The 24,532-nt window shown below is 40.1% G+C and overlaps 1 protein-coding gene across 7 annotated transcripts in view; it reads left to right on the top strand.

Moving 5' to 3' along the window:
• Nucleotides 1-21,075, top strand: part of CREB5 (cAMP responsive element binding protein 5) — a 404,455-nt gene extending 383,380 nt beyond the window's left edge. For 4 of the 7 annotated variants that reach the window (XM_068549214.1, XM_068549213.1, XM_068549216.1 and 1 more), the window contains 4 exons: nucleotides 4,594-4,917; nucleotides 9,297-9,527; nucleotides 18,080-18,188; nucleotides 19,081-21,075. In XM_068549214.1, coding sequence (XP_068405315.1) covers nucleotides 4,594-4,917; nucleotides 9,297-9,527; nucleotides 18,080-18,188; nucleotides 19,081-19,244 — 828 coding nt within the window. In that variant the 3' untranslated portion in view covers nucleotides 19,245-21,075. Of the gene's footprint in view, nucleotides 1-4,593; nucleotides 4,918-9,296; nucleotides 9,528-18,079; nucleotides 18,189-18,744; nucleotides 18,774-19,080 lie in introns of all 7 variants that reach the window. The other 3 variants (XM_068549219.1, XM_068549215.1, XM_068549217.1) reach the window with 2 other exon arrangements.
• Nucleotides 21,076-24,532: the final 3,457 nt, after the last annotated feature.

Below are 24,532 nucleotides of genomic sequence, written 5' to 3' on the forward strand. Positions count from 1 at the left end.
CTAATTCTATTGATTTGAGTCTTTCCCCTTTTTTTCTTGATGAGTGTGGCTAATGGTTTATCAATTTTGTTTATCTTTTCAAAGAACCAGCTTTTAGTTTCATGGATCTTTGCTATCGTTTCCCTCATTTCTTTTTCATTTATTTCTGCTCTGATCTTTATGATTTCTTTCCTTCTGCTAACTTTGGGGTTTTTTTGTTCTTCTTTCTCTAATTGCTTTAGGTGTAAGTTTAGGTTGTTTGTTTGAGATGTTTCTTGTTTCTTGAGGTAGGATTGTACTGGTATAAACTTCCCTCTTAGAACTGCTTTTGCTGCATCCCATAGGTTTTGGGTTGTTGTATTTTCATTATCATTTGTTTCTAGGTATTTTTTAATTTCCTCTTTGATTTCTTCAGTGATCTCTTGGTTATTTAATAGTGTATTGTTTAGCCTCCATGTGTTTGAATTTTTTACAGTTTTTTTCCTGTAATTGATATCTAGTATTATAGCGTTGTGGTTGGAAAAGATACTTGATACGATTTCAATTTTCTTAAATTTACCAAGACTTGATTTGTTACCCAAGATATGATCTATCCTGGAGAATGTTCCATGAGCACTTGAGAAGAAATTGTATTCTGTTGTTTTTGGATGGAATGTCCTATAAATATCAATTAAGTCCATCTTGTTTAATGTATCATTTAAAGCTTGTGTTTCCTTATTTATTTTCATTTTGGATGATCTGTCCATTGGTGAAAGTGTGGTGTTAAAGTCCCCCACAATTATTGTGTTACTGTCGATTTCCCCTTTTATGGCTGTAAGCATTTGCCTTCTGTATTGAGGTGCTCCTATGTTGGGTGCATAAATATTTACCATTGTTATATCTTCTTCTTGGATTGATCCCTTGATCATTATGTAGTGTCCTTCTTTGTCTCTTGTAATAGTCTTTATTTTAAAGTCTAGTTTGTCTGATATGAGAATTGCTACTCCAGCTTTCTTTTGATTTCCATTTGCATGGAATATCTTCTTCCATCCCCTCACTTTCAGTCTGTATGTATCCCTAGGTCTGAAGTGGGTCTCTGGTAGACAGCATATATACGGGTCTTGTTTTTGTATCCATTCAGCCAGTCTATGTCTTTTGGTGGGAGCATTTAATCCATTTACATTTAAGGTAATTATTGATATGTATGTTCCTATTACCATTTTCTTAATTGTTTTGGGTTTGTTATTGTAGGTCTTTTCCTTCTCTTTTGTTTTCTGCCTAGAGAAGTTCCTTTAACATTTGTTGTAGAGCTGGTTTGGTGGTGCTGAATTCTCTTAGCTTTTGCTTGTCTGTAAAGGTTTTAATTTCTCCATCGAATCTGAATGAGATCCTTGCTGGGTAGAGTAATCTTGGTTGTAGGTTTTTCCCTTTCATCCCTGTAAATATGTCCTGCCACTCCCTAATGGATTGCAGAGTTTCTGCTGAAAAATAACCGTTAATAAGCTGTTAACCTTATGGGGGTTCCCTTGTATGTTATTTGTTTCTTTTCCCTTGCTGCTTTTAATATTTTTTCTTTGTATTTAATTTTTGATAGTTTGATTAAAATGTGTCTTGGCATGTTTCTCCTTGGATTTATCCTGTATGGGACTCTCCGTGCTTCCTGGACTTGATTGACTATTTCCTTTCCCATATTAGAGAAGTTTTCAACTATAATCTCTTCAAATATTTTCTCAGTCCCTTTCTTTTTCTCTTCTTCTGGGACCCCTATAATTCAAATGTTGGTGCATTTAATGTTGTCCCAGAGGTCTCTGAGACTGTCCTCAATTCTTTTCATTCTTTTTTCTTTATTCTGCTCTGAGGCAGTTATTTCCACTATTTTATCTTCCAGGTCACTTATCCGTTCTTCTGCGTCAGTTATTCTGGTATTGATTCCTTCTAGAAATTTTTAAATTTCATTTATTGTGTTGTTCATCATTGTTTGTTTGCTCTTTAGTTCTTCTAGGTCCTTGTTAAACGTTTCTTGTATTTTCTCCATTCTAATTCCAAGATTTTGGATCATCTTTACTATCATTACTCTGAATTCTTTTTCAGGTAGACTGCCTATTTCCTCTTCACTTGTTTGGTCTGGTGGGTTTTTACCTTGCTCCTTCATCTTCTGTGTATTTCTCTATCTTCTCATTTTGCTTAACTTACTGTGTTTGGGGTCTCCTTTTCACAGGCTGCAGGTTCATAGTTCCCATTGTTTTTGATGTCTGCCCCCAGTGAGTAAGGTTGGTTCAGTGTGTTGTTTAGGCTTCCTGGTGGAGGGGACTGGTGCCGGTGTTCTGGTGGATGAGGCGGGATCTTGTCCTTCTGGTGGGCTGGACCATGTCCAGTGGTGTGTTTTAGGATGTCTGTGAACTTATTATGATTTTAGGCAGCCTCTGTGCTAATGGATGGGGTTGTGTTCCTGTCTTGCTAGTTGTTTGGCATGCGGTGTCCAGCACTGGAGCTTGTTGGTCATTGAGTGGGGCTGGGCTTAGCGTTGAGACAGAGGTCTCTGGGAGAGCTCTCGTCGATTGATATTACGAGGGGCTGGGAGGTCTCTGGTGGACCAATGTCCTGTACTCGGCTCTCCACCTCAAAGGCTCAGGCCTGACATCTGGCCAGAGCACCAAGACCCTGTCAGCCACACGGCTCAGAAGAAAAGGGAGAAAAGAAAAAAAAAAAAAAGAAAGAAAGAAAAACAAAATAAAGTAAATAAAGTTATTAAAATAAAAAAATAAATTATTAAAATTAAAAAATTAAAAAGTAATTAAAAGAAAAAAGAAGAGAGCAACCAAAGCAATAAACAAATCCACCAATGATAACAAGTGCTAAAAACTATACTAAAAAAAAAAAAAAAAAAAGGACAGACAGAACCCTAGGACAAATGGTAAAAGCAAAGCTACACAGACAAAATCACACAAAGAAGCATACAGATACACACTCACAAAAAGAGAAAAAGGGAAAAAAAAAAAATATATATATATATATATAAAAAGGAAGAGAGCAACCAAATCAATAAACAAATCTACCAATGATAATAAGTTCTAAATACTAAACTAAGATAAGCATAAAGCTAGAAACAAATTAGACGCAGAAAGCAAACCCCAAGTCTACAGCTGCTCCCAAAGTCCACCGCCTCCGTTTTGGGATGATTAGTTGTCTATTCAGGTATTCCACAGATGCAGAGTACATCAAGTTGACTGTGGAGATTTAATCCGCTCTCCCGAGGCTGCTGGGAGAGATTTCCCTTTCTCTTCTTTGTTCGCACAGCTCCCGGGGTTCTGCTTTGGATTTGGCCCCGCCTCTGCATGTAAGTCGCCCTCTGCCGTCTGTTCTTTTGGGAAGTCTGAGGTCTTCCGCCAGCGTTCAGTAGGTGTTCTGTAGGAGCTGTGCCACATGTAGATGTATTTTTGATATTTGTGGGGAGGACGGTGATCTCCACGTCTTACTCGTCCGCCATCTTGAAGGTCTTCCCCGCCAACTGATTCTTTAAATCTGGCCCAGACTCTTTAAATCTGGCCCACTGCCTAATTTTGCACAGCACAGGAGCTAAAAATGGTTTTTACATTTTAAAATGATGGAAAAATATCAAAAGTAGAATAGCATTTCGTGTCATGTGAAAGTTGTATGAAATTCAGATATCCTGTCCCTAAGTAAAGTTGTATTGGAACACAGCATAGTCATGTCATTTGTTTACATACTGTATACAGCTGTTTTTGTGCTGAAAGGGCTGAGTTGAGTAGTTGTGAGAGACCTTAAGGCATGCAATGAGGAAAATATTTACTATCTGACTTTTTATAGAAAAGCTTGCTGAGCCCTGCTTAGAGATCAGATTCAGGGAGAAGTTATTTGTGTGCATGTCTGTTTGCTTACTGATGGATGATGCTTTTGTGTTGGATGTACCTGGCCTGTGGTGTGGTCATCAAAGAAGCTGTAGGAGTGCAGTGGTCCACATTCTTCTACTTTCCTCATTTCCTTCCCAAAGTCAGAAGAACGTTATTATGTGAGAAAATTAGATTATTAAAGGGACTGTGAGAAGTATCATAGTAACAAATGGAAAGATCTACATATTGACTCAAAAAGTTATGGATTTCTAATCTAATTTGAAGACTTAACATTAGTTCTGTTCCTATATTCCAAAATTTGAAGTTATTCCCTCTTTGGGTCTGAGAAATCTTTTGAGAGGCAAAAATCTTTTATTCTTATGACTCATCATAAAACACAGTGCCATATCAGATGGGCCCTTTGTTCAGTGGCATTATCATATTGAATGGTTCCATTGGGTTTATACTTGCATTTGGCTGTCAGTAGGATATGATTAACAACTGGATAGTAGGAAATACCTTTTAGCAGAATATCTAGGGTATCCTGCTCATTTCCCGTGACAGTTGAATTAACTAATTCATGGCTGACATTGATACTTCTACCTACCATAATCTATATGAAAATTTGAAATTAATATAAAAGTCATACTGCAACCAGTAAAAAAATGTTAACAATAGTACCATAAAATATTATAAAATTGAAAATATGAGTCATTTTGATTCAAAATCCCTATTGTGTACACGACTGACCTCAGTTGTCCCCTCTTGTTTTGTTCTGTTTCAGAGGTTGAAGGCTGCGTTGACTCACCACCCTGCTGCCATGTCAAATGGGAATATGAACACCATGGGACACATGATGGAAATGATGGGGTCCCGTCAGGACCAGACGCCACACCATCACATGCACTCACACCCACATCAGCACCAGACACTGCCAGCCCATCACCCCTACCCGCACCAGCACCAGCACCCAGCACACCATCCTCATCCTCAGCCCCATCACCAGCAGAACCACCCACATCATCACTCCCACTCCCACCTTCATGCACACCCGGCACATCACCAGACCTCGCCACACCCACCCCTGCACTCCGGCAACCAAGCACAGGTAGACCTTTTTCACCATCTCTTTCTCCCTTCTCGTTAACAGTACAAGCTCGAATGTGGGGCTCACTGGCAGCAACCTTGTTTGACAAGCCCAGGTGTTCTATCTGACACTCTGGGGGGCTCTGTTCATTTCCTAAGAGGTAATGGTCACCCATAAGACCCTACCAGATCATAGTTTCTATAACTAATAAGGTAAATATCAGGTTTAGTTTCTAGGGGCAAACGTAAGCTTCAAGTTCTCCAAGATCTATTTTTGTAGTGTGTTATAAAGTTAACCCTAAAAAAGTAACACCAATGGAGGATTAAGAATTTAAGCTTTAAAGAAAGATGTGTATAAAGGATGAGAAAAATAAGTTAATTCTAACCATGGTTCTAGCTGCGGTACTTTATAACATCATAGAGACTCAATTTTGTCACCTGTAAAATGGAAGTTAAATACAATGGGCAATCTTCTGAATAACAGTAAATGTTAAAAATATAAAGAGTAACAATTTCAGGCAGACAAAGAGGCCCAGTAATGGATGTTAGGGTGTAAGGTGCTGTGTAAATGGTAAAGAAAGGTGACTCATCCCACCCAATGAGAAATGTGTTGGAGGGAGCAGGCAGAGAGCCAAGCTCTGTAGATGATCAGTTCAAGAGGAAGGCCAAATCCCAGTGGTGGAAAGTCACCAGGAGTGGCTAGAAAGAAAGCCAGCATTTAGACACAACTGGAAGAGGGTCGGGGGATCTGGCAGACGTTACGTCACCCAGCCCAAGAAGAGAGGCGGGTCCATGTACTCGAGTGAGTTTTAGTAAGTGGATGAAGGGTATGTCTAGGAGCATGGCTAGCCCTAGACATTTTAGACCTTCAAGTGGGATGACCTTTGTCAGTTCCCTCCACCCATTCAAACTGCCAGGTTCCAACCAGCTGGGTCAGAATGGTGTCAGAAGCTTGGGATCACACTTATTCACTGTCTCCTCCATTGTCTGCCTCTGTACCTCTCACCAGGCAGCTTTTAGAGATCTTGCACCACCCCCTCCAACACACACCAAACCTGGACAGCCATCCACAAAATGTGTTATCCATAAGCAACTCTCCATTCAGTAGATAAGCTTATTTATTAGCTAAGCTTACTTTTGCAAAGTTCTTAGAGGTATTCTATACAGCAAATAAGAGTGCAGGCTTTGGAGTGAGAAAACTTTCATTCTTTTCCCACCTTACTTGTTGTATGACTGTGGTCAGTAGATGAGCCTCTCTAAGCCTCAGTTTTCCCATCTGTAAAATGGGGTAATAATAGACCAAGCTCATAGACCCTTAGGAGTATTAAATAAGAGAATGTTTTGCCCTTGGCACAACATTTTCAATACATGATAGCCATGATTAATTCCAAACCGAATAATGTGATAGAAGCTTAGCAAGTAGTTTAGCAATAAAATGCTATCCAAAGCACCTTTTTAGTCATGTGCCATGGTAGGACATATATTTAGAAGGGAAAAAGAAAACTATAATACAAGGTCAAAGATAGGCAGATAGATTCACATGTATACTTATCTTTTTTAAAAACGGATAGCATCAGGTTTTGGTTGCATTTGTGAGCGAGTTACTTCACAGACAAGCTTAACAGTTCATTAAATATAAAAGCCACTCACTAGCTAATTACAAATTAGCCAATTGCCCTCCATTTCGAGTCAGTAAGTGGCCAATTGTATATGCAATCAGTTAGTTGCCTTTATAATTGGCTGCACAAAGTTGCTTTTTTATCCTATGCTACTAAAAAGAAAAAGTCCAGGTTGGTCTTGTTGAAATTTGAACAAGATCACTTAGACCATATTCAAAATGCCACTGTTAACTGTATTAACCTGGTTGGTATTGAGATTCTTGTCATGTGGCCTAATTGTATGATTGTCAGAACAATAGAAGTTTATTAAGGCCATCCAACTCTGAGATTCTAAGATGACTTGGAATAAATTCTGTCATTTTGAAATTACAATTAATTATTTTTGATCAAAATTTTCAGAGCATCTGTGTCAACATAATGCCATTCTGTGTATTTTACTGAAGTATAGTTGGTTTATAATATTGTGTTAGTTTCAGGTATACAGCAAAGTGATTTGGTTATGCATAGATATGTATATATCTATATTCTTTTTTATTCTTTTCCATTATAGTTTATTACAAGAACTATGAATATAGTTCCCTGCGCTATACAGTAAATCCTTCTTGTTTATCTATTTTATGTATGGTAGTGTGCCTCTGTTAATCCCATACTCCCAGTTTATCCCTCCCACCCCACCCCGACAGAATGCTATTTTAAAAAGATAATGATGGGTAACAATAATTATCAGAGACACAAATTCTGGTCTTAGGGTTGCATTTTCAATTTCTCCTGGCTTCTTGTGATTCTTTTGCATATAAGGATGTGACTTCAGAGTCCTGGTATCACTCCTTGGCCACCAGGAATTTCTCCTAACCAAACCACACCTTGACCCTGAACTTGGCCTGCGCCTGAAACCACCATGTAACTTACCCCTTTGGGTAAAGGCAGAGGAGAAGCGTCAGGGGATAAAGCTTTGTTAAAGTTAGCGTGGGAGAACACAGTATTGAAAGAGAGGTCCCTGCAGTGGAGATTAAAACCCAGTTTTGCCTACTTGAGAGTCTTGTCTAGGGCTGGCAATGAGAGATCACTAATTCATACAAAGAAATGAATGAATTTATTTCATTCATTTTTTGCCTGTTAATCCCATACTCCCAATTTATCCCTCCCACCCCACCCCGACAGAATGCAAAAATAGCCAGGTTAGCACCTTCTTCCCTAGTGCTTTGCTTTGCGGTGGTTAGCTCAGAAGTTACTGCATCTGAAATGACTAGTGCTAAACGTTTGCCAGTAACAAGGAATACATCTTCATCAGCCGCTCTGGTGAGTAAGATCTTAGACAATTTATTTTGTTATTCCTCTGTGATTCGGAGGAAAGGAATTGCCAGTAAACAGTTTTAGAAAATGTCTTTGCTTTAAACAAAATTACTGAGATGCAATCTAACCTCAGTCCTGAGCCTGGTTCTTTTACAGTTAGTCATGTAGGGTTTGATAGAGTTTAGGATTAAAATATATCATCATCAGTCAGCTGATGTCAACCAGAAGCCATTATTAGTGCAATTACAGTCGTTCTGATTGATTTCAATCATAGGGTTGGAATGCGGTAGAAAAGGTGGCTGGGTTTCATTTTTAAAACTTTTTGCCTGTTATCTCTGCAGGTTAAATGCCTCTTGTAAAACAACTTTATAGGTATTACAGCCATAGCCTGAGTGACTGAGCAATGAGAGGGAGGGAAAAAAAAACAACACCACCCTTTATTGAGAATGAAGAAAAGGGAAGGAGTGAAGTGCATTAGGGAAGCATTAGGTGTCCAGACTCATAAACAGTCAGTCATAGAAATTTCACTAGGTGCTGAGTGTCTGCTGTATGAAGGGAAACAAAGCTATATGTGTGGGAGTCCCTAAAACCTTAGATGTTGTTGAGCCCCATGCAGACCTTACAAGGAATCTGTAAGCATAGTAAAACTTTTTAATAAAGTGCTTTGCCACTCCTAGGATTTCCTTATAATGTAAGTATATATAACCACCCCTCCCTGTCAACAGACACGGTGTATTAACAGGGCTCAGTGCTGCGTCAGGATGGACTTTCAAAGGCCCCGCTTCCCAATCACCTAGAAATTCACCCACTCACCATCTCCTGTAACTCCCTCAGCCTTGGTCAAGCTCTGAGGAGGAGACAGGCCCATTTGGAGTTTGCAGGTCCAGCTAGGCATTTGCAGTAAGAACTGTGAAATTGTGACAAAAGGATTTCAGCTGCTTTCCAGGCTTCACGGGGTTCTTTTGATAGGAGTCACAGTGGCAGTGCTGTCCCAGAGGTGTGTTCTAGGAACATGGTCTTGACACCATTAGTATGAAAGGCATTCACAACCTGCCCAGAAGGAGTTTTCTGCAGATGACAGAAGACTCATCAGTAGGGTGACAGTCACCCTGACCTCTGTTTTCACGCGTTGCCATACATTGGCGCTTTCAGGTTTTACAAGGCACCTTAAATAAAACAATTTTAACATCTGAGGAGAAAAAAAATGTTTCTTCTATCATGATTCAGCCAAATGCCAGTCAGGGGAAAAAAAAATCTACTTGACTCTCTTTTTGCAGATCATCCCTGTATCTTGCCAAAATATCATAGAAGATAGAGGGGTGATGCTTTTCCTCTTCACGAGCGTGATTTCATTGTTGACTTCATTCTTAGAAAACAAGTGTAATGTGCTAACTAAAACAAGCCACTCCCTGTGTTTTGCATTTCAACACCTTACGCAGCCGCAGCCATTCCTTCTCTTTCCCCATCACCCCCTCCCTCTCTTTCCCAGCAGGTTTCACCAGCGACACAACAGATGCAGCCCACCCAGACAATACAGCCGCCTCAGCCCACAGGGGGGCGCCGGCGAAGGGTGGTGGATGAGGATCCGGACGAGAGGCGGCGGAAATTTCTGGAACGGAACCGGGCAGCCGCCACCCGCTGCAGACAGAAGAGGAAGGTCTGGGTGATGTCACTGGAAAAGAAAGCAGAAGAACTCACCCAGACAAACATGCAACTTCAGGTGCAGGCCACTGTCTCTCTCCCCAGCACTCAAAGGCCCTGTGTAACATTGGCATTTCCTGCCCCCGCAGGCACTTGTTGACCTAAGCAGTAACACCACCCCTTACCCCACAGAGCAACTGCAGGCTTGTTCCTCAAGGTTTATTAGTTCCGAGACACTCTACGAAACAAAACAACCATTCATTTTTACATCAGTCTGCTCTGAGGAGGGAAGCCCTGCCCAATTAAGTTATAGGGCTGGGAGCAGAAGCTCAGTCAGACAGAAGTTCAAACTCTTGTTCCGTACCTACTTGCTGGGTTTAACCTCTCTGGCTCTCAGTTTCCTCATCTATAAAATGGGAATAATAACCTCATAAGGTTGTTGGGAGGAATAAATGAACCAATGTCTACAGAGCCGTTTGTACATAATACATCTTCAACCAAAAGGCCGCTCTTTCTGTCCACTGGGTGAGGGGGTTGCTTCAGTTTGCTCTAGATTATCTATATTTTTGTTTAATGGAAAAAAGGGAGGTTTGTGTTTATCATTTTACTCCATAAGAAAAGGCGTGTTTCCATCTCATTTTTAAACTTGACAAGATTTGAATCTTGCATGATTTTTGCTTTCCATGGTTGGCTCAGTGGGGGGACATTTTATAACAAGGCCACTTCTAGGAGTTTTTGAGAACCTCCAGCACCTGGAGCTTCTCCAGCGGACTTCATGCCATACACATGACGCAGTTCAGGGCGTTTGTTCTAACACAGAAAGGAGTGCACTGTTCACCAGCAGAAGCAAAAGCAAGTATTATATAAGTGACAAGCAGTCCAGGGGTAGCAGTAAAAACGGTGGATTATAGCGCTGGATTATACAGTGCTTCCAGGAGCAGAGATAATGGCTAAAGAGTGGAGGGAAGAGGAGAAAGAATGCCTAAAATAGGGAGAATCTGCTCCTCAGTAGTTCATAGGTCACCTTCACCCCCCATCCTCTGTGCATCCTCAGAAAGGAGCAATTAGGGTGCCAAACCGCCCTTTGCATATTTAATTCCATTAAGTGGAAATGGTCTTGGGGCGTCCAGTGTACAAATTGAAATTATACAAAGACAGTTTGGGTTATACATGGACCCACCGTTTGGGTTATACAGGGACTGACTGTCATCATTTATGGATGTTCACTCTCCCCCCAAGTGTATCATTCTTTTAATGATAGACATGAGAAAGAAACTGGGAACCGTATATAGCAGATATGGGGGAAGTAAGATAATAAATCCTCCCACTAGCTTGTACGAAGCTTGTGTGAAGTTGGAGACTCTGTTTTGTTACCCTCTCCCCCGACCACTTACCCCCTTTTCTAATGTCGGGTCTAGCATGGAGAGTTCCTGAGTGTCTGTGCTCAATATCTGTTGAATAAACGAATGAGCTCCCCGTCTCTGGAGTGTCCAAGAACTAGCTGCCTGACCACTTGGCAAAGATGTGATTTAAGGGAATCAGGCCGCAGAGTTTGGCTGGACTCAAACACCGCTGAAACCACTCTAACTTGAAAGCCTATAATTCTGGAATCTGGCAGGCACAGTAGTATGTGAGAAGCTTTTAGGTGGACATGGGTACACCTTTTTAATATTGATAATAATCATATTTTAATTTTTATGTGTACTGAAAAATGTAATCAGAACATCAAACCTTCAGTTTCACAGATATTTTTGGTAAGGAGCAGGCTAAATCATTAAAAAATGAGTTAATTTGTACAAACATGTTAAGTAAATAAAAGTTCTGGTGTATGTGACCTAGCAAATATCACAGCAGTGGTTTTCTAATGACTGAAATGTGAGAACCCCTGGAATTTGCTACCAGTTCTGAGATCTGCAAGAGGGCCATGAACAGGTGCAGGTTTTCTCAATCTCAGCACTATTACCTTGGGGCTCAGTAATTCTTTGTTGTCTCCTGTGCAGTGTAGATACTTATTAGTATCCTTGACCTCTACCCTCTAGGTATCAGTAGCACCCTCTCCCTCACCCCCAAGTTGTGACAACTGAAAAATGTTCAGACAATACCAAATGTCCCCCGTGGGGGGCAAAATTACCCCTGAGTGAGACCCACTGACCTAGATGAAGGAGCCTTGAGTAGTCAGCTGACATGTAATCAGATGCGGACAAGTTTTTAAATCAGTTTTAACTAAAATGAGTCCTTGCAGAATGACCCCAGGGTATTGACCATCTTTCTAGAGCCTGAAGACATGGAGGGGGTCATAGCAGAGAGCCAGGAAAAGTGAGGATACTGGTTTACTTTGACGTCAGATGTGTTCATGACTTGACATATGCATATATGTTATAGCTTTCACTTAACATATAAGGTACTTAACATATAAGGTATATCCTTTATGAGAACCTAATCTACTTTTTTAAAAGAGTATATTTTAAAACATGCTTATTGCCAGAAGAGAGACTTATTTTATTTTATTTATTATTTATTTATTTATTTATTTTTGGCTGCGTCGGGTCTTAGTTGTGGCACATGGGATCTTTTGTTGCGGCTCGCAGGCTTCTCTCTAGTTGTGGCGCTCGGGCTCAGTAGTTGCGGCCCGGGCTTAGTTGTCCTGCAGCATGTGGGATCTTAGTTCCCCAACCAGGGCTCAAACCCGCGTCCACTGCATTGGAAGGCGGATTCTTAACCACTGGACTACCAGGGAAGTCCCAAACCTAATCTATTAATTGTCACATTTTTAGAACCCAAATGGCTAAGGATAAGAGATACTAGAATTCTAAGCCCCTGAAAACCAGAAAAAAAGTCCTACTGGGGCCATTCAACAGGCACCAGTATTTTTGGTTGTTAAAGCAGTGCCTGAGGAAGGGACGGTCTCTGAAAAGACTACGTTGTTGGTGTTTTCCAACCACTGCTTTGCTTCACAGGGACGGAAACCACAAGGGCTCCATGTTTTCTGTGAGGCCGAGTGCTCTGCATCACGCCACGTGATGCTGGAGAGGATATGCAGATTCTGCTACCTTTGAATGACCCTTTCCCTCTCACTGGACCTTTGTCAAAAGAAAAAGTTGTCTCTCTTGAGGCTGGTCCAGTGAGCCAAATTTTAAGTAAACAGAAATGGAAGGTGCTACACAAACAAACTCCCGCCAAAAGGAATATCCAAGGTCTGGATGGCCAGCTGCCACTTTTGAGTTGTTTTCCAGCATAAATCTTCTAGTTAGGCTGCAGAGCTTCAGATTGGAAAAATCAGACCTGAGAAAACAAAATCAAACTCCCAGACTTCATTTCCTCATCTCACAACAAACCTCTACCCAAGAGGTCAACACAGGTATAGGAATTGGGGGAAATATTAGAAACCACCCAATCTGACATTTTATTTGGGAGAAACTGAGTCTCGGGGGACATGAGGAGTCTTCCTGAAAGTCACACAACCAGCTAGTAGGATGAAGACCCAAGCGAGTCTTCTCTTGACCTAACCCACTGCTCTGTGATCTTTCATTCTAGAAAGTTCTTCAACTATGAAGGAATCCACATTCTTTTCACTGACAGAGTGGCTGAGATCAGCTCTAAACTCATCAACTGCTAATGTGGTGCTCAGTGGATTGTTTGTGTTCAATAGATGATATGGCAATCGTCTGGTCGCCCACGAAAATAATTGCTTTTCTTTTTCAGTGCAAAGACACATGGCCTAAGTCGCTGCTGAAATTTTAGACACACGAGCTCAGGTTTAGGACTTGGCAAGAGAATAGGCCAGATGGGAACTGTTGCTGTACAAATTGAAAGTCCTTTGTTTTAGAATGAACCAAACCTGGCCTCAGTTAATCTACAAGAAAAAAAAAAAAAAAAAAAAAAAAATAGGGGAGGGGCTATGTGGCAGGGCTCATTTTGATAATTATTTTTTTGGCATGGACTACTGCTTGCATCAAAAAGCATTTGGAGTTTGTCATATTAACAAAATGACATCCCCCAAAGCTAAAAACTGAAAATGTAGCTATTAGGGACTTCTTGGAGTGCTTGTTTAAAGTATGTTATTACAGTGTTGAGTGTCTATATAGGGGTGCTACTTCATCCCAAGTCAACTTTATGGGTTTAAGAACAGATTAATCTAACAACTACATCTATACTCTTACAGTCCCTATTTAAATGGCTAAACTTTTAGGAGTAGCAAACCGAAACTAGTTTAGAAAAAAGAAAAGAATGAAGAGCTGATTTCAGCAAGAGAATCAATACTTATTATTAATACTTTGCTTTTGCAAAGGGCTTCTATATGAAGACCTATAGTTATTATTACAACCTACACAAGGGAGTGAAAAAAAAACGGTGATTTGCATCAATTCATAATGCAAGGTAATTCAGAATAAGAAAATGTCTCCAGAAGTCCTGGTTTTTATTTCCCTACGAGAACTGCAGGCCACTTTTGATTTCTTTCATACATTTTGAAACATCTGCTGTCTGGTTCTTCTCTTCCAGAATGTATTCAAGGTGATTTCTATTAATGTTATCTTGAAAAGGATTTTTATTTAAAATATAGTCTAGTATTTGTGCATTTCCTACATCAGTCGGTCTATCAATATGGAATGATATCTATCAGAACCTATCAATATGGAATGTTTATGCATGTGCACAGCACACACGGTTCAGTCCGCTTCCTCTAGGGCAGAGATTCTTGACTGTTCTTAACCCAAATGCTCCCTTATGGAATCTGATGAAGGCTCTGTAGATTCTCACAATATGGACATGTACATGGGCTTGAAATTTTGCACAAAAGTGAAACTGTAAATGTTGCTTTGGAATCTGCCCTGATAAGATTTGGAAGTACAGGAGGTGCTAGGACTGGCTCCCTTAGGGAATGTAAGACTTGATATATAAGCCCATTTGAGAATACCAAAAGCAATTAACTCGTGACTAAAAAAGCAAGGTGGAGACCTTCATTAGATTATTAGGTAATTAGCATTCTCAATAGCAGGCAGTTCACAGAATAAAAAACGATCTTGCAGGAGGTAACTAGAAAACTAGTCCAACCACCTTGTTTCACACTAGGTTGGTGTGGCAGTTTTGGGGAGCCAAACTCGATTATTCTCAACTCTCATTTGAGAGTTCCTTGTTCTGCTGGAAGCTGCCCCGTGAACTTCTGTTGCTTCTGTGGCCACTAGACTTTTATTTAGTCCTTATCAGTATCGTACTTACGTGTGCATGATCTAAGCCAGAGGGGGGCTAATTGTTCTTGTCTATGGAGAATATTAATTGGCGTTCATTTTCCAACCCTAACATAGCTAAAGAACGTAACTACGAATATATTACATTGAGAAATATGTCCATATTCACATACATCTTTTAAATGATGGTCACTTGTTACAGTGCTCTCCAGGTTCCTACATTTTTACAGACCCTCACAACTCCCAGGTCCTCAGTTTCTATACTTACAATGTATTGGTTTATTAATAAAGTGCTTTGCTGTCCATAGACCAAAAATGCCACTAAGATCATCTATTTTCTATGGGCCTTTGGCTGTAGGCCAGGACACCACATACACTGTTTGTTGTGGTGACTGGTGCTGTTTTATTGTGGCCTCTCATGAAAGCAAAAGGTTTATCCCGAAATGGTTTGGGATATGCCGAGTATTGTAGGCAGTCAGCTCCTTGCAATCGTAGGAAGCCAAGGAACGGAATTCAAAGTGTTTTTTTTAAGGAAGGGGCAAGGTACGCTTCGAGTCTGGGGGGATGGAAGACTGCCTAGAAAAGGTGTGACTGCCGAGGACACAGAGGAGGAAGAAATGGAGACTAAAATCATCCCCTCCAAAGCGGCCGCCAAGTGAGATTTGTCTTTTCTTCCAGAAGTACAAGAAAGCAACAGAATCCTGTTCTGTTTTATTTTAAATACTTCCCTCATTTGTTTCCTAGATCATGGAAGAAAAGTATAGCTGGATTCGCTAAGGATTGGAGCTTGACTCCACTTTCTTAGAACCATTGTCTGCATTATCTGCAACTGGCAGTTTCCCCTTAGGGTCCAGGTGTCTAGCAGTTGTGATTTCAGAAAAGTGTTATCTCTATAGTCCAAATACAAATCATATCACATTTCATTCTGAGGCCAAGTATGTATACATTCAAACACCTTAGTTTTCTTTTTCTCCTTTTTCTGTTCTGTTTTTGTCTGCTTGTTTTGTTTTTAACCAGGGGCTGCCTTCTATTTAATGGTCTAAAAGTAACTTTCTTTTACACAGGCTATTTTAAGCAGAGGGGGAGCTGGGAAAAGGAAGGATGGCTATCTGAATTTAAATGGGCATAAAATTAGAGAAAAAAAATAGTGTTTAAGGCTAAAAGAAATTGTCCTATAAATAAACTTGTCCCATTGACCCCCAAATTGACAAGGGTCACTTTCAGCTTTGATAGGGCCCCTTATCAACCACACTACACTCATTTGGACGTGGGAGGTGCAATTCACCTTCCTGAATGTTCTCAAATTTAAGAGCAATTTTCCTGTAAAATTAAGTGATTTATTCATCATTAGTGCTAATTTCTCAGGCAGTTTTAAAAATTTTTTATTGGAGTATAGTTGATTTACAATGTTGTGTTAGTTTCAGGTGTACAGCAAAGTGAATCAGTTATACATATACACATACCCATTCTTTATTAGATTCTTTTCCCATATAGGTTATTTCAGAATATTGAGTAGAGTTCCCTGTGCTATACAGTAGGTCCTTATTAGTTATCTATTTCATATATAGTAGTGCGTATATGTCAATCCCAATCTCCTAACTTATCCCTCCCCCCTTTCGTCAGATAGGCATAAAAGCCTTGTAGATGAGATTTTTATTATTTTTTTGTTCATGCTACTCAACATTTGATTGCTTATAATGTATTTTGCCAATGAATTTGGAATTAGGAGGTATTCTTTGAAACAATTTTCCAAAATAATTTTTTTAATTAACTTCAGAATCCCAAACTTACTTTTCTAGGTGATAAATACATGCCTGAAAAGCCAAGTTCATACTGAAAGTGTAGATACAACTTAATGACAGAAATGTTAAAACACCTTTTTCTGTGTGCATGCTTTTGAAACGTCTCCTCCATGTGGAGTAGAATTGCGTGGCAGCCACAAATGAACACTGGCCAGAGAGAGGGTATTATTTATCACAACTGTAAAATGGCTTATTTGAGGTAGTGCTACGTTTACAGTTTACTTTTGTCAAGGGGCAGCACCTTGGAACCATCTGTTCTACATTTATACAGTTGTCCCTCAATATCAGCGGGGATTGGTTCCAAGACTGGCCTCAGATCCCGTAATCCGCTTGGGCTCAAATCCCATCGTCAGCCCCTCTGTATCCGTGGTTCCGCATCCTCAGATTCAGTCAACTGCTAATCATGCAGTATTGTTATCTATTGAAAAAATCTGCATAGAAGTGGACCCGCACAGTTCAGACCCGTGTTGTTGAAGGGTCAACTGTACCTGTAGACGATGGTGCCAAGTACATTATTCCACAAACTATGAACCTATCTTTGTGAATTACTACATAAAGTGGAGATTTGTGGCACTTATCTAAGTAAATCCACAACACCCTGATATTGAGGAGGGAAAAAGTTTATAGACTGAAATTAGCCAAATTAGTTAATGAACCAATCAAATTAACTCAATCATGGCCCTAAACTCTATTGCCCTTGGCCTCCCTGGGCTGACCTGATCCCACCAGTAGAGGACCAACATTTGCTCCATATGCTTCCATGCGTCCTCCTAAGTGGCATCAGGCAGAAGGACGTGCTCTGTTGAACTGTAGCCCATGAAGAACTTCTTTTGGGAAATCGGCTTATTCTGAGGGCATTTCAGTTTGAAGCCACTCATCCTGCCACACAGTTCCTCCCAGTGCCTCACGTTCACCTTCTGTTCGTGATCAGTGTCAAACCTGAGGCTGTAAGATAGCATGGGGACTTCCCTGGCGGTCCAGTGGTTAAGACTTTGCCTTCCAGTGCAGGGGGTGTGGGTTCGATCCCTGGTCGGGGAGCTAAGATCCCACATGCCTCGCAGCCAAAAAACCAAAATATAAAACAGAAGCAGTATTGTAACAAATTTCAGTAAAGACTTTGAAAAAACATGGTCCATGTCAAAAAAAAAGAAATCTTTAAAAAAAAAAAAAAAAAAAAGACAGCGTGAAGAGAATTATTATGAGAGCTAACTTTATTGAGTGCTTAGTTTGTGCTAGGCATTGTTCTGCATGCTTTGCGTCTATTACGTCATTTAATCCTCACGACAACTCAAAGAACTTTGTACTATTGTCATTCCCATCCAAGGTTGCTGGAGCTTAGCTGGGTTATGTTACCTGCCTAGAGTCACCCAATCAGTGTAGAATGGAGGGTCCCACCTAAGTAACTTTTAATAGGATTAAGCTCTTGAGTTAAAACCTAGTCTCTTCAGAAAGCCCCTGGTAAACCTGAGGGCCAAATCAAAGGCAAGCTACAAATTTTCAGGTGAATCCTGTTAAATAATATTAGTAATGTCATTCAGACATAACAGAAAAGAAGTGTGCCAGTTACATTGTTGAAAGTGCACGGGGCCTTGGGTTTGTATTCTCTGGTCTTCTTAACATGACTTGGATCCATCTCTTTCCAGAATGAAGTGTCCATGTTGAAAAACGAGGTGGCACAGCTGAAACAGCTGTTGTTAACGCATAAAGACTGCCCCATAACAGCCATGCAGAAAGAATCACAAGGATATCTAAGTAAGTCATTGACTTTTTTGCTTTTTTTAGTGTCCAGTTTTTTGCCACCAATTTCTCATTGGATTTATTGAAAGAACAAAAGTAAAGCATAGACTGCACACCCAGGTGGATATCATGCTAGAATTCTTGAGTGGCTGCCAGACTACTGCACCAGAGGGAACCCTTCTTTTCTGACCCCATTTATCACCATGCCCGCCACCTCCTAATAATTTCTGGCTAGACGTTCCCTGGCATTTCACGTTGTAAAATCCCACCAAATTCCAATTCTGCAGCCAGTAGGAGCCCAATTACTGGTGGGCTAGCAGTCTTTTATGGGCTGGGAAACAGGCTTTGGGTGAATTATGTCCAATGTCTCAGGATATGCTACATGTTATTCACCGGGCTGAAAAGCTAGTGACCTTGTCTCAGTTTACCAATATGTAAAGTGGATCTGTTTTTCTAGATCCCAATATCTGCACCTGGAATGTCAATAGGTTCAATGCTAATTGAGTAGGGGATGGCGGAAGAAGCGGGGATTCATGGCTGAAGGTCAATTTCTTTTCAAATAATTTTTTAGATTGAGCAACACAGATTCTCCCACCACATGTGAGTATTTTTCCACATTTGATATATGGATGGCTCTTTGAAAAGACAAGATGGGGACTTCACATGCCACGACTCAAACACGTCAACTCATGTTGCTGATCTAGAAAGCATGGCTTTGCTTGTAGCTATAAACTGGGAAGGCATAGCTTTGTGACTTTAAAATAAAGTTTTGAAATTAACCTCCAGGAGAAAATGTGTGAAACGCTCCTATTTCTAGCAAGCATCTAGCAGTATTTTTTGAGTAGTCTCCAAGTCCACCCAGGAAAGAGCTATATTGGTGTGTGTGTGTGTGTGTGCTTTTTCCTAGGTCCAGAGAGTAGCCCTCCTGCAAGCCCCGTCCCCACGTGCTCTCAGCAGCAGGTCATCCAGCATAACACCATCACCACTTCCTCGGCCGTCAGCGAGGTGGTAGGAAGCTCCACCCTCAGTCAGCTCACCACTCACAGAACAGACCTGAATCCGATTCTCTAAAATCCGAGGGTCAGACCTTGCCTCCAAGGAGAGCTGTCGCATATCCTGCGTCCTTTGTTTTAAGGGCATTTTTAGAATTAACTCAGACCTGGAAGACTCCTCAGCCCTTCAAAGACTGGCTTTCATTTTTATAGTTATTATGGAAATGTTGTCTTTTATACTTAGTTATATAAGCAAAAAAGGGAGTTATGCAATTAATAATCTATCAGCTTGGGAAATGCTTTGGTGCTTTTCTCCAATTTTCTGGTACCAGTTACTTGTTTATAAACTGAACTCTTTCTGTATATAGTCATGGTTTCATTCTTATCAGTCCAACCCTTTGCCTGAAACGTTGAATCTTGTTAAACCACAGCTTTTAGCCAAAATGAGGCGTACCTAGATGTCCAGTATACAGACTGCAAGGCAACTGGGGGAGAAGTCTGATGATGTCGTAGCTTATGTTGAGTTGGCGCCATGATGTCACCAGAATCCCAGATAAATGGAGAGCCCTTTCCACAACCCTGTTTCTCTTACTATAAAAAAAGTATAAGCTCCATTGATGTCCAAATAAAATCAGCAAGCATCTCACCACCTCTCCTTCTACTCTTGGTCCACTTCCTTGAATGCCCAATTTTCCTTTCCATTTCCACTTTTACCTGGGCTCCCTATTGACTCTTTATTTTTACTTCCTTCTGATTTATTTTTTCCCCTTTAACATTGCATGTAAAGAAGAAAATAATGTTTAAAGGAAAAAAAAAAAAGCTAATGTGGACCTAGCCATGGCTTCCCTTGCCCCTGACCCATTCAACTCTTGCTTTTTACAAAATAGTAACTGGGAGATGTTTAATGTGCCTGGTTTAATGTTTTTAATAATCAGAGCCAATAAAAGGTGGCTTAGCTGTAGGTGAAGCACTGCTGAATGCCAGCTGTGGAGACACTAGGGAAGGGAGCTTTAGAAGCCTCAATTGTGAAAGTCCAAATTATGATGCAGGGCTAGAATATCATACCCTCGAATTACAACTGGTTTTATATGGCCTGTCTATAATGTTGAAAATCCATGTACTATATAATAATTCAGAAGGGCTCTATTCACTACACAGATTACATTGTTCAATCATTAGCTGCTAATAGCCTAAGATATATTATTATTTTTTTCTTAAGCAATGGAACCGTCTTTGCTGTTCTGGTGGGTGAAAGTAGACGAACTACTGGAGCAATAGAGAGAGAAAGAAAACCTAATGTTTCCACGGAGGTGCTTTCAGCCCTCCCACAGCATTTAAAGCACTCTGGCTGCTCAAAGTATCCCCTGGATATGGCTACTCCACTCTTCTGAATAATTCTGATTTATACTTTCAGCAACTTTCCTGGACTTGCCCATTATAGAAAGCAGATAGTCCGAACCACAGTTGTGCCTCCTTGAAACAAGCCATTCTACTGTGCTGTTTTAATATCACATCTCACAAATAACTGGGGCTAATGTTCTTCTCTAGTGGTCTAGGCAGGTGCTGGTGTTTCATCTCCATTTGAAAGCTTGACCTCTAAACATGAGTGGTGTGTGTGTGTGTGTGTGTGTGTGTGTGTGTGTGTGAGAGAGAGAGAGAGAGAGAGAGAGAGAGAGAGAGAGAGAGAGATAATGGGATATAAAAAAATAGTATTTTACAAAAGGTGTAGCTTTTATAAGAGTTCGGAAAAGGGAAGGATGTGGTTTTTTTTTTTCTCTCAGTATAGTGTAAGAATCTATTTTGGAGAAAAAAAGAAAATATAAGGGTCATGAAGCATGGTTTTTATAACTAGTTTCAGTTTTATCTAATAACTTACTTTTTAAATCAGTATTTATCAACAATCTTTTCATGTATGCAGTGCTTTCAAAAAGAAAGTTTTGAGTTTCCAGGGAAACTCATAACTTGGATATATGATCTAAAAAAATCAAAACAAAAGCAAAAGCAAAAAAAAAAAAAAACAAAAAGAGAAAAAAGAAAAAAATGCAAACAAGAAAAGGATTTTCTATTATATTTTAGACAAACATATCATGTTTAAGTATTTTAAATACTGAATTCAGTTGTTTTGTTTTGTTTTGAATCCCAGCTGTAATAGCTGAATGGTTTAACCTAACTGGCTTCCTAAGAAGTTTAAGATTTAGCTAAAAAAGCAGTTAACATTCTTGTCTCTATTTTGAAATCAAAAATAATTTTTTCTAAACTCCTTCCTAGGACCATTTATGTGTCCCCCTAAAAAGGAGAAAGAGCTCATTGAAATATTTGTTTGGGTTTTTAAATTTTTAATTTTTTTTTTTATTTTTGTTTTGCTTTAAGTGAAAAATATTTTCTTTCTTTACTGCATGCATAGCACTTAATGAAATGGATTTTTAAAAAATCCACTGGTGATACCAGAATGTCCAAGGAGTGGGCTGTCACTAAAATTATGGTTTACTTTACTTCTGTTCCACCTCTTAACTGAAATATTTAGTTGTTAAACCGAAAGCCTCTGCAGTTAAGAACTTGCCTGAGTTTTCTTAATTCAGCAGCTTGACGGTTTGACTGACGTGCATTATGTATAGCTCAATTATGTCTGTTTTTTTATGCTAAGAAGGCAAACCACCACACACAGGTGAGCAAACGGGCCTCAACGTATAATTAGAATAAACTATCTTCTTATTATACTCAGGGCCTTTAGGTATGTTCATTAGCAGTGTGGAAATACAGTAAATGGAGGATGCCAGCACGTTGTCAGAGCTTCTTGAAATCCTGAACAGAAAGGCTCATTGGTCAAATCCAACACTCGACTTATCAATATTAAGTATTTCACTTGAAGGCCTAGCTTTCACCAGACCGTAGAATAATCGGTCTGCCTGAAAAATCTCTCCTTCTTGTCCCACACTTGTTGCCAATCTGGGGAAACATTCTGCCCCGTTCTTCTCTCCCACCCAGCAACTGGGTCATCCATCCATATGGTCACAGATCAGTTGCAATGACCTTCAGAACACCCATCCTGAGGAGGGAGGGCCTGCAGCGCAGCACTGCCTCTCCTCGTTCACAGGTGGGTTTTTATCAGCAGGATCTGCTTCTGAAGTCACTGCCAACCTGCCTGGAAACTTCCACAGCGCCTCCCCTGCCTCCTGTGACAGGAATTAGCAGCCAAGATAGGAACACCTGATAGCGTTTCTACCAGGTCAGTCCTTACCTACACTGAGGCATTCCCATCTTAATTGTTTCTCCCTAAGACATTTCTCAACATATGCCAGGACAGGTAGAGTGAAAAATCCTCCCTGTACATGAATGGACTCGTTTTAACGCCTGGCGTGAGGTCGGATGTTTTCCCTTTACCCTTCCCCTCAGCCCTCTCCTATCTCCACATCAGTGTTTGCCGGTCACAGTCTTAACACGGCCCGTGGGGACGAGCAATTTGTGTACTGTCACTGCATGCCTTCTTATCATTAGGGTGACTTACTTGGAGCAGTTGCTCTTTGGAGCCTGTCAGTCCCATGAAATCAAATGCAGTGCGTGTTCCGAATAGAGGGGCATCCGTGGTGAATGTGCAGGTGGCTGTGGTCTGTTAGTTCGGAAAATTGTCGTGTGTTAGTTGAGCTTGTCATTAAAATCAACCAGCTGCCATAAAAGACCAGCCTTTGGCTGGGGGGTTTTAAGCATCTGTAACTGCTATAAACCTAGCCATCCAGTTAGGATAGAATGTGCTTCTTTCTGGTTAATAAAAAACCATCTAAGAAAATATATATGTATGTATGTGTGTATACAGTGGAATTCAAGGACCAAAGCAAAATTTGAACAGGAATCTATTAATTTAGAATTTTATAAGATATTTATTAATAAATGTTATTTTTAAACATTCCATTTGAACAATATTCTTCTGTAGGATCTACTTGTTTTTAAAGGATTAGTTCATAATAAACTACTCTAGTTGTGTGTATCTTCATTTTACAGGGTTTCAAATGGCTATTCTCCATCATTTGGTGGAAATGTTTGTTTAGACCTCTGTGCATAGAAATTCCAAGGATTTGTATTGCTCTGTGAGTTATTTTTTAATCTATGTTCGGAACAGTTTTAAACCATCTATTTCTTTTTTCATTTTGAAAGTAAGCTCTTTCCTTTCGGGAGCAGAGTTCAGCTAAAGGGAATCGGTAACTATAACTGGAACAGCTCTCTCGTAAAAGTGTAAAAACAGCTTCATCTCCGCTGCTCCCCGTCGCACCCCAGCTTCCCAGAATGCCTTGCACTATTCAGCTTCCTTAGTGCTCTTCTCGCCCCTTCCCAAACCGTGCGCAGTAGCTTTAAGCCATTCAAGTTCCATTATGCAGTATATCTGAGAAGGGAAAGGAAATAACCCGTTTAAATTGGAATAAAATCGTGCCTATGCGAACAGTAGCAATTTAGAATCTCTCTTTGCTTTTAAAATAATTTATATTTTAAAATTGCACTTTAGCATTTGTAATCCCCGTCAGTTTCTCTTGTTCTCTTTCAGACCTCCTCCCTGTCCTGAAACTTGCCTTCACCCTCCCCTTCCCAGGTCCCCCACGCTTCCTCTTAGGCTCTGAGCTGCATCATTTAAAATACTTTACGGAATATTTGCACCAGGTACATTTGCGTGCATTCACCAGTAGCATAGCCAAGACGCGTTGCTCACATCAACCTAGATGAAGCCTGCTATGAGAATGCCAAGGAGAAGAGCCAGTTTATACTCTTTCTCCCTTTATTCGTAGCATGTTTTTAACAAATGTTATGCAACAGATGTGAGGGAGCAGCTATGCTACACTTAACAATTTTCTATCTTATCCTCCAACCAAAGTGTGCTGAATGAGCCAGGAGACTTATTCTTTTGTGCATCACCATGCACATCAGACTGTCGTCCTCGCCATCGTCTCTCTGGGCTGCTGAAAAAAAACGGTGACCCTAACTATTTCATTCCTAGGTCTCAAAAATACAATGTTGCCTTGTACCATGATTAGGGACAGCACCTCTATTTTACAATTATAATCTAAGAAAGGACAAGAAGACACTGAAGCAATAAACTTACAAGTAAAATCCAATACCAAAACAAAGGAAAAAAAAAAAAAAAAACCAACCCAGCTCATCATGTTGTGAAAATGAAAAAGTGTATGTCCGTTCAAAATATTTTACTATTTCTTGTGGAGTTTTTCAGTGATGTAATGCTTATAGCCAAATTGCTTGGAGAGTGTTTATATATTTTTTTCCTTATAAATTGTCTATTTTTAAAAAAAGCTATTTAATCACAAGTTGAAGAGGGGGGGTAAGGCCAAATTGCCAGCATTTCTTAAGAGATTAATATTCTCAAGT

Source organism: Eschrichtius robustus, chromosome 8 (assembly GCF_028021215.1).
Source record: "Eschrichtius robustus isolate mEscRob2 chromosome 8, mEscRob2.pri, whole genome shotgun sequence".
Lineage (NCBI taxonomy): Eukaryota > Metazoa > Chordata > Mammalia > Artiodactyla > Eschrichtiidae > Eschrichtius > Eschrichtius robustus.